The 10,536-nt window shown below is 39.4% G+C and overlaps 1 protein-coding gene across 5 annotated transcripts in view; it reads left to right on the forward strand.

The window, feature by feature from the left end:
* vegfab (vascular endothelial growth factor Ab) overlaps nt 1-10,191 on the forward strand; it is a 58,844-nt gene extending 48,653 nt beyond the window's left edge. For 4 of the 5 annotated variants that reach the window (XM_008312876.3, XM_017033760.2, XM_025056636.1 and 1 more), the window contains 5 exons: nt 826-902; nt 3,308-3,340; nt 5,102-5,176; nt 6,754-6,897; nt 8,350-10,191. In XM_008312876.3, coding sequence (XP_008311098.1) covers nt 826-902; nt 3,308-3,340; nt 5,102-5,176; nt 6,754-6,897; nt 8,350-8,371 — 351 coding nt within the window. In that variant the 3' untranslated portion in view covers nt 8,372-10,191. The remainder of the gene's footprint in view (nt 1-825; nt 903-3,307; nt 3,341-5,101; nt 5,177-6,753; nt 6,898-8,349) is intronic. The other variant, XM_025056637.1, reaches the window with a different exon arrangement.
* Nucleotides 10,192-10,536: the final 345 nt, after the last annotated feature.

Raw genomic sequence — 10,536 nt, forward strand, 5'->3', positions numbered from 1 at the left:
AATGAAGCTATTGTCACTTTTTAGAGATTTGAATCTTAACTCCACTGACAGTGTCTCTGGTCCAGGGTTTGTAAGAAGACAGGACAAAAACAAAACAACTCTTCATAGGCTTCTATGTTCATGTATTTTTAGATCATACAAAACGTGAGCAAAACATATCATGCTGTACTTCATTAGAAGATGGAAACAGCCGTGTTGTTAGCTATTAATCACCAATATTTTTAAGGGGTTTGTCTTATGCAGACAACACAAATAGCTAGGCTGCGATTAGTGAAGTGCTACAGAAAGTAATAATTCACTATGTGGAAAATTAACAAAAGTTCGAAAACAGCAAAAATTTCCCAGTATCACATAAATGCTTAAAAAGAAAACTACAAAATTTCCCAGGATTTAACCAGAACATGGGTAATTTGTTCACATGTCGACTTAGAGAAAGCTTAATACTAAACCTATTAAAATGACTGCCAAAAGAAAAATAAAACATTTGATGAAAACCACCCTGGAAGTTGCTGTTGCAATCCTGTTCAACATTTTTGGGATTTTTATTTAAGGCTTTCAAGTCTCAGGCCTGCTTTTTAAAACTGGTTCACTGTGTGGTTTAGTCACAATAGGGTGGACACCATTATTCACGCCGTGTTTACAAACCACACACTGACCTTTTAGGTTTGTTTTTATATCGATCCACAAATCCATTCAAATCTCCTCCGGTCTATTTCTGTCTTTGCTCTTGTTGTGACTCAGAACACAGCAGCTCTTTAGAAATGAATTTGTTCTTTTTTTTATTCCCCTCTCTGACTGTTTCTGTTTTTCATTATCTTTCGACAGATTAAAAGAATAAAACCCCAAAGGCAACAAAACGATGTGTTCATGAGCTTTACAGAGCACAGCGCTTGTGAGTGTAGGTAAGAGACCCCTGAACACACACTCTTGCACACACCGTTACACAAACCACATTACTGTAGACTAATAAAACACTGAGAGAACAAACACCTCATTGGGTTTTGCTTTGACCTTATATCTGAACAGATTTAATCAAGAAAGTACAATAGTATTCATAATAAACAATGGTATTTGCTTTTTCAAGCTTCACTCATAATCAAACGTTAAAGAGTTTATGAGCTTTACAGGAGATTTCCTTCATGTTGCTTCGTCCTAAAGACACGTCTAGTCAGGTGACCTCAGTGTTTAGTCGTCCTTTTGATGGAAATCAAATGTGAAAACTCTTCTACATCACTCTGTAACAGACTGTGATGAAGCGTCAAGGCAAAGTTTATGTTTTATTTTTTTTCCTGTTGTCTCAGTACCACACTATTACAGTAGGGGGCGCGTGCTATCAAACCCGTTGCTTGGTGGTGATGGGTTCATTACTTATCACTCAGCCCTCAAGTCTGAAGCCCCTATTTTGGGAGACCAAGTGTTTTCATTGCAATTTATCCAGTTTTGTTTTGTTGCTGGACAATATGACATGAGTGAACTGTGACACAGAGGGACAGTGGGGACATTCATCATCCATCCCCCACGTCTGAGGGCGACCTGTGAGCAAACAAGCGTCATACACAGGACTGTAGGCCAACGGTTAAAAATGTGTAATTTCTGTGCTGTTCTCCTCTCTGGACTGAGATGGGACAGTTCCACTATCTGCTGCCCGGGCCTTGAAGACATGTCCCTCTGAACTTTATGACAAACTTCTATTTGTCAGGACATTGTCATATTTTTTTTTAATTTTTATATATAAAGCCATTTGGTTTTAACCACTAACTTTTAGAGCACGTTTCTAAAATACGGTATCTGCGATCGATCTACAGTATTTGCCAGTTAGGTAAATGAATGGTGTCACTGTGAGATAGTTAAATTCAGACCATAAAAACAAAAGGACATTTTGCAAACCAGCACTGTGTACATTGGCATAAACCCAGTGTTGTAAAACAGGGGCCAGGTTAAAGCACAGCTGAGCCAACAGCATCGTCATAAAATGTGTTGCAGTTTGCCACATCAATACATATCTGTTTTATTGCATGGTGTTATTGAGGATCGGAGCCAGGACATAAATCCTCGGCCACATTTCCCAAAATACATTTTGGGACTTATATATGCATAATAATTAAAATTAAACAAGAAAGTGATCCCTTTTACTCTTTCTTAAGTTAATAAAAAAACAGAACAATTGTAATTTAATAAACCATTGGAAAAAAGACTAGAGTTCATTATGGCTGAATAAACGAAACAAAAAAAATCCCAACAAGTGGCCCCAGGGTTGGACTTTTGGACTCGCTTGATATCATGTAGCTCAATGCGTTTAGTTAAACCATGGTGGCATTTTCACTTTTCACAGAAAAGTTAATGCAGCGTAGGAATAACTAACAGTAAAAGCAACTGCTTTGGCCCACTGGAGTTTCAGTATCTGCTGGAAAAACACAACTTTTATACATTCCTACAGGTGGACAATTAATATTTAGTCTTAATATTAATTTTAATTATATTTTTAATACTTTGTTAAAGAATATTTGAATATTTATTAAAGAAGAAATTAATGCAGTTGAAGATTCTTGAACAGTGAAATCCACATTTTTATATATATATATATATTTTTTTTTTTTCATTCGGTGAAGAAACAATTTTGAATCTGCAGCTTTTACCAATGGACTTTTTTATCATATGTGGGAAAGTAACAACATATATGGAAGAAGACTGTTTTCTGGTTCAGACCTGGTCATAATTGGTTATTGCAATTGTTATTACAATATGCTATTATTTACTCAACACAGGAAAGCTAAACTGAGTCTAAACTTAAGCTAATTTCCCAAATCTTGCAAGCCTTTTTTTCACCGACCTTCACATTGTAAACACTGTCTCTGATCATATTTTGTTGACCTTTGACCTGTGGTTTTTGTGAGAATTTCATTGCTTCACACTCAGTAATTGTCGAACTGTCAAATAATGACACAAAGCTAACAGCCTGCCATTGTTGTTCTGTGTACAAGTGTGTGTATGTCTGAAAATGAACACACCCTTTTCTGTGCCTGGTTATGTGTGTGTGTGTGTGTGTGTGTGCGCATGTTCACTGTATCATTTCCACACGAACCTGCTTCATTTATTAGGCCAGGCACTTGAAAGTGAAAGCCTTTTTAAAAAAAATCAGGTTCTGCTAAAGAAAAGTGATGTAATACGATGTGAGAAGATTGATGTGAGCTCAGCCACGATGATAATGAGCCGTCTGGTCTCTGATGAGCGCGATCTGTATCCGTTTACCAGGAAACAATAGCAGGCTGTGATCTAATATCATTTTTGTTTTGTTCCTGCGTTTCAGGTTAAAGAATGAAGTGAAAGAACAGAAAGAAAAGTGAGTACAAAGCTCTTTCCGCATTGGGTTTTTCTGGTGGGGCAGTAACAATAGGGATTTGGAATGCGATCCTTTTTCGGTTTGTTTCTGCAAACAAACTCTCAGCCGTCTGCAAATCAACGTCAGCCCTTGTGCTTTTTTGTTTTCCCACCTAATTTCCAGCCGTTTTCCTTTTCTTGTGCGCACACTTCAATTAAGGCCTTAGCAGAAAGCCGCAGCAGTGAGATCGGGTTATGCTGAGATCAGCACAGTGCTCCCAGGTGATAAAGACAAGGGAATACTGCGAAAGCTGTTCAAGTGAATAAGTGACACTTGATGGGGTCATCGCCCTCTCTAATCCTGTCCTGTTCACCTTCGTCTCTTTTCTATCTCATCCTTACATTCCTCCTATCACATTTGAACTGCCTTCATCTCACATAATGTCTGTGACTCCTGTTTCTTCTTCTCTGATATAGATAAGAATGTTTTTGAGGTTCTGTTTAACATTTTTGTTTATGGACCTGTCTTAAGTGACAGAAGTTGATGTGCCTCAAGCCATAAAACTCTCTGATCCGCCACGAGTGACGACGTCGTTTATATATTTCCGTTGCAGGGCGACCAATGGTTGTTATTTCGATTTTTATGTCAGCTGTCTGCCATATAGATAAGGATTCAGTTGAAGAGACTCTCCTCTTTAACCTTATTTACTTTTTACGAGACCGGCGCTGGAGGCGTGCTGCTGCAAAGTGTGATGTTCTCAGGGTTGTTCAACTCCTCTTTCTGACGCCTTCATACTTTCATGTTAGTTTTAACCTTGACCGCTGACATCTGAGAATCATGAAGCTGAATCATCTGCAACTGCTGCAGTTGTGAAACTGCGGTTTACGTCCACAGATTTTTCGATTTTTGACTCTGGAAAAAAAGGAGAAACGTGTGCAGCTGCTAGTAACACAACAGAAACCAATTCATTATTAAACCTCAGCCCAGTCTGACTGATAAACAAAAAGTGTTTGTTCAGCAGATTACCAAATATTTAACTCTTTAATGTTATTTGTTCTCACATTCTGCAGCCGTCCTGCAGTTAAAGGTTGGCACAGTGAATGACCCTCCGTTTGACCGTGACTAATGTTCTCATTACAGTTTAACACTGTACATACAGAAAGCTGCTCGCAGTGCAAACTCAGGCTGCACTCGAAACAGTCGGAGAGATATTTTAATCCAGGCCACACCTCGGAAGTCGGCTGTATTCTTCTGTTCCCTGGTTGCCTCTCATTGTGCCGTGGTCTGAAAACGCTTCGAATCAGCCATAAAACATTGACCCAGAAATGTTGAAAGATGAGGGTTTGGTGAAGTTCATGTGAACTGTCCATGGAGGAAACTCAAGCCAAACATTTTCACACTCCCCCTGAGACCTTGTGTTGTTTTGAAATGACATCTACACTAAACAGCATTAAATTGTACACTGCCAAGCAAGAATCTAAAACATTTTATAGGTTTCTTGTTTGTCTAATCGTTCATTGAAACGATTACAGAACATTTGATGCTGTTCACTAATGTTCTTGGGATGTTAACATCACCTGTTGCTTTTCTCATGTTTTTTGGCTGCTGCATTTTTATAGACCTCACAACAGGTATTTCTAATACCTACTATAACCCATGTTGGTTTTCTAGCAGTCAACACTGTGAGGTCTCTTTTAAAACACCATCATCTAACACCTGAGTCCATCTCTGTTCTTAGTCTCTCAGGCATCAATCTGCGCTGTTGTCCTCTTTCTCTTGCAGAAAACACCGGAAGGGCAAGGGTAGAGGACTAAAGAGAAAACGAAAGAAAAACCGCGACAAAACAATTCACGATGCGTACGTCAGCTCTGCCTTCTCCACATACCTGCATCTGAGTGTTGCGCTTCTCATAATTAAGCTAATTTGGGAAGAGCTCCTTTTTCCCTTTTAATTTGCATCATTTATTTTGCCCACCTCAGTCGCATCGTTTAGCATGTTGCTTCCATGCATTGTCCTCATTTCGTCTTGTACGTCCTGTCCTCTAGCCCAGGAGCTGCAGTTGTCTACATTGTCCTTTATCTAACATGTTTAGTTGAGAGAGCTTGAGCAAAACTTTTAACACGACAGTCAAGCCAGGAAGCTTGCTCATCATATCTCACAAAAAATGAACTATAACCCATTTCCACACCGCAATTCCTCCATCTAATCTCCTTCCAGCCTCACAGTGACATTGTTCTAAAGAATGTCAGTCCATAGATGAGTCTGGAGCAATAGTTTTGGATGAGACACAGTGGCGTATCATCACAAAAACTCCCCTGACCCCCGCCGCCCCCAACATCATGTCAAATACCAAGTGCCATGATTGACATCAGACATGTTTAGAGAAGGTGGAGTAAACAGATTGGCGATGTAGTGTGGGCTGAAACTTGAAGCTTCAACTGAAACACGCCGCTGCTCCACCAGCATGGCTTCGCAGGACAACCCATACTGTAGCGGTATCAGTCCTGGCATCACCAGGATTGCAATCATGGTCTTGTGTTCAGTGTTGAGTCTGTGTCGCTTTGCTGTGTCTCGCACCAGTCTCCTTTCAACCCTTCACTCTTTTCATCTTTACAAACATTTTTTCTCCTCCATGCCTAATGCTGGTACTTTTTATGTAATGCGAAGATAAGTGATGGCCATCTAAGGTCTTGTTTTTCCTATTCCTTTTTTTCCCCCTTGCTTCTTCTTCTTTGTATGTATTTTTCAGTACGGGGCATCAAATGGTTGAGCGAGCACAGTTGTTGTATCTTCATCTGCTTGCTTTTCTCTGTGAGCCTGTACAAATGCACACGTGATTTAATTTGATGCAGAAGTAACACATGCTGACCGGTGTTTCCTTGTTAGCTCATGCACTGTGACCAAACACGTCATGCTTGTGAAATCTATTGTAATTTGTCCACGGAGATGTCAATAGAGAATCTGAGCCTTCATTTGTTATTTCTTATGTTTGTCTCTCTGTGTCTCCTGTCTTTCTGTGCGAAATGCACTCTTCAGCTTCACTTAATAAAATGTTTTCTTTCCTAACGGAGAACCAAGCAGACCCTCGAGTCTTCTTTTTCTGGATTTTAATATTTGCAACAGTCAGAGTAATTGTCAGAATGCCATTGTGTGTTGCAAGAAAAGGTCCAGAGCTTTGCCTCACTGCATGTCTAACAGATTGAAGGGATTTGCGAGCGCTCAAATCAACAAGGGAGGGGTTGGAGGGCTTCCATCAGAGAAATGTAGTGCTTGGATATTTGCTTGCTCTGTGGCAGCCTGGGTGCAATACTACCAAACTGTACCATGCACTTGTCAGGCAGCAGCTTGAACCAGCACTGTGGAGGTTCTGATATACAGTGATAATCAACCATCTTCTTCCCTCTTCCTCTCCATCTGTGTCTTTGTGTGTCTAGTGTTTGTGAGCCTTGTTGCGATCACTGCTCAGTCAGGAGAAAGCGTTTGTTCATCCAGGACCCCGCAACCTGCCGGTGCTCCTGCAAACACACAGCTGAATACTGTAAAGAACGCCAGCTAGAGCTCAACGAGAGGACCTGCAAGTAAGTGGCACGGCATGGTTAACACATGTGGACAACTAAATTGCTACTACAGTTAATAATTTGTATTTTTTATATGTTCTTATTTTGCAACACTTCTCTTTGAAATATATCTTGGTTCAAATTTTGCATGTATTATAAAGGGGGAAAAAAAGTTAAAATACAGATTTTTGCATAAACATAGTTGACTTTTAGTGGATTAAAAATCCATAACATTTAGAAAATTGTAGGCTCAACTGTTTGCTTAACTGTACATGTGGCTAAGTGTAATTGACTAAACCTGAATACATTTCAGCTGTTGTTCCAGAAAGGCATCGTCCAGCAAAACTCATGTTTAGAAAAGCATTCAAATACCTCCGTTTTTCTCTTGTTGTGGTGAAAAATATGTGTTTTTACAAAATCAATGAAACAACATCTTAGGAGCTGCAGGGAGCTGGCAGGGCAGCAACTTCCCACTCTTCTTATGTCTGTTCTGTGGGAAGGGGGTTGTAAAACTTAGGTAAAGTTAGTAAAGTTATTTCACATGTTTTTGAAGTATGTGGGGAAAGTGTGTTATTGCCTTTTGAGCCTCATAATTCTAAAAGGTAGATTTTGAACAAAAACACAACCACCGTAACCACTGTGAAGCGTGGCGGTGGCAGGATCCTGCTGCGTCTCTGCAGCTAGAACAGGGGCTTTAGTCTGGGGTGGAGGGAATTTTCAAATGCCTCACAGCTCGTCTGCTCCTTCACACATCTGTCTGCTGGTGCATTAGACATCAAAAGTACCACAATAAAATTAAATGATGGCGTCTGTGGAGTTTCAATTATTTTTAATCTAATAAATGTGATAATTTTGAACTCTAAAAGTGCTTGCAGTAAACTCTTATTCAGCCAAAGAAATGCAAGTAGCTGGGGGAAAAAGCATTCAAAACCAAACTGAGTGTTATGCATTAAAAGCAGAAGTTATCCAACATATCGTGTAGCTACGCTAACTACAGCCAAACTTAGTTGGAGTTGATTGTACAAAACATCAAGTGGCTCTAAAGTACTTTCTGATGTTGAAGACAGTGACGTCTGTGCTTCACAGAATAACTCCACTGAACAAATTACACAACCACCACAGCTAACTGCTTTTTAAGGTCTGAACCGATTCAAGCATACTGATTGAAGTCTTACAGCCTTAAAGGGTGTCCCATTTTGAAGGGGCAGACTTTCTAGTGCTGCACCTGATAGCCCTGTGTCAAGAGGCAAGGATAGACATAAGAAATGGGACTGGGCCTCAGCCTTTATCTCTGTTATCAGTCTTTAGCTAAACGGACTCGCAAACTGCCGCCGTGTCACTGGTTTTACACATTGGTAGATTACAGTGAGTTATCCCACTTACCACAGACGTGATGTGATATTCAAACTGTATGTATTATGTCTGTGTATGCAACCAAACAACTTAAAACCTTGACTTTTCCTCTTGCTTTAGATGTGACCAGCCAAGAAGATGAGAGAGGTGGGATCACCAGGCCATTCAAGATGAAGGAATATAGCACAGCACTTTGACCTTTGAACCATATGCTCTTCTTTTCTGTGGACAGCATTCCCCTTAGACTGACTGAGAGAGAACAAAAAGAAAGAATAGACCTTTTCCTCCCATTGTATATCCTTGTGTACATAGACCACGTTGAGTTGTTATGCTGCTACGGAAACGAATAACTAAACCCGTCATTTGACAAAACTCAAAAGATCCTTCATGTGGTTTTGCATTTCTAACAGGCTTGCAGTGCAGGTGTAGTCTTGTCGTCAATTCAATGTATGCATTTATTTCACTGGAAATGAGTCTACTGTGGTTGTGTGTAAATCAAAGTTGCAAAACCTCTAAATGTATAATATTTAGACCTGCTCAAACAGTGGGCGGGGCTGGCGAGGACACAGTCGTGCCCTGTTTTCAGGAAGGGTGGCCAGATTTGTTTGTCAGCAAATGACTACCTTTGCTTCTATACTAGGACAGGAGGACACTTGGACAGCTGATGGAAATATTGAATCTGTGTCTTTGTGATATCACTTCCTTTCCTCTGCGGACCCTGCAGGACTGATAGGTGCAAATACAATTTTATTTTATTTTTTCTTTCTCAGCCGCAGTCGCTTGCAGCAGGACAGACTCTGGAGTGCCATACACTTTTAAAGGGATAATAATTATCAAAAAGAGCATTTTATGTTTTGCTATGTTCCTGAAAACCACTGAAAACATCATATACTGTAGATTCCATTTGAGAAAAAAACTGTGCCTCTCAAAATGTACTGAGAAAATCCTTAGAATGCTTTTTAAATTATTTTGGTTTCCTTTTTTAGGAGAGGGGGTTGTCAAAGTAGTTATATTAGCTGTTGAACTCAATACATGATCTATTGATTACGTATCTCTTTCTCTGAACTTGTACATACTCAGTATCTCTTTATGCCATAGTACATTATAGATAATTTATAATGTTATAGAGTATTTTTCAGTATTCAGTCTTCTACCCATATTTAATTTGGACTATTTATATATGCAGTGTTATGTACCTGTGGCTGTTTTTATCTCCCCCTGTCTGTAAGGTCACTGATGGGTCCTCTCAAAATGGAGCCTTTTTTTTTTTTTTTTTTTTGGTGAAAAAAAAAAATCAAAAATGATTTGTTGACATTCCCTGGATGAATCACACGTGGTATCGTACCAGTGACAGCTCTTGATTTTCAAACCCTGTAGATTTAACGTGTGGATGCTGTGTTGAGTTTTAACATTACCGTGTTTATGTTTGTGTGTGTGCAGGTATGAGTGTGTGTATCTGTCAGTGTGCACGTGTGTATGTAGGGATAGTAAGTTGTATTTAAGTATTTATGTAACGGACTGGTCTTTTGTCCATCCTGCAAGATGAAAATAGAAATAAACTACTGCGAGGTTTTAGTTCAGTAGTCACTACGACAGCAGAAACAGCATAACAACCCGCCATCGGTCCTAGAGCCCATATTTAGTTCCCTTTGTCTCTTCTTCACTATTAACATGTTTTCTGTGTCTATGTAAAACAGTTAAACATATTTATTTTCAAATTATAATTTTTTTTATATAAAATAAGAAAAGCGTGCTGTGTTGTGAATATTGTGTTTTCGAGAAATTTAACTAGGCAGCATTTTTTGATTTTTTTCCTTCCCCATGTTTTGTGCAGCCAATTGACGCTCAGACATCTAAGGAACACCCCTGGATGAAAATAGAACTAAGATCAGTCAGGAACGTGTGCAGGCTTTTCCGTGACAGTCGAACAGACGTTCATCCTCATGAATAAAATGTCATTTTGAAGTAGTGTGCCATAATTTCATCTCTGACATTTCTGACAGCTGTTAACCAGTGCTGGAGGAAAACCTGTTTCTCTGAGAAGTGTCATCATCACTCGTGAGGAAAAGATAATATTTCTTTTAATCCACTTATGTCAATTTCAGTAACGCCGTTTCAGTCTAAATCCAGGGCTTCGGTTCTCAGCACGCTCTCAGCTAGAAGACTCCTGCATTTAAACTGTAGGATGTACATTTTACTTACATCGTCAATAGCCAAGATACTGAACTGGGATTGGAAATATTCACCCATGTTTCAATTATGGACAAAATCTAAAGTAGTATTTTCAGAATTGGCCTTTAGTGGTTG

This window comes from Cynoglossus semilaevis, chromosome 7 (genome assembly GCF_000523025.1).
Source record: "Cynoglossus semilaevis isolate Cse_v1.0 chromosome 7, Cse_v1.0, whole genome shotgun sequence".
Classification (NCBI taxonomy): domain Eukaryota; kingdom Metazoa; phylum Chordata; class Actinopteri; order Pleuronectiformes; family Cynoglossidae; genus Cynoglossus; species Cynoglossus semilaevis.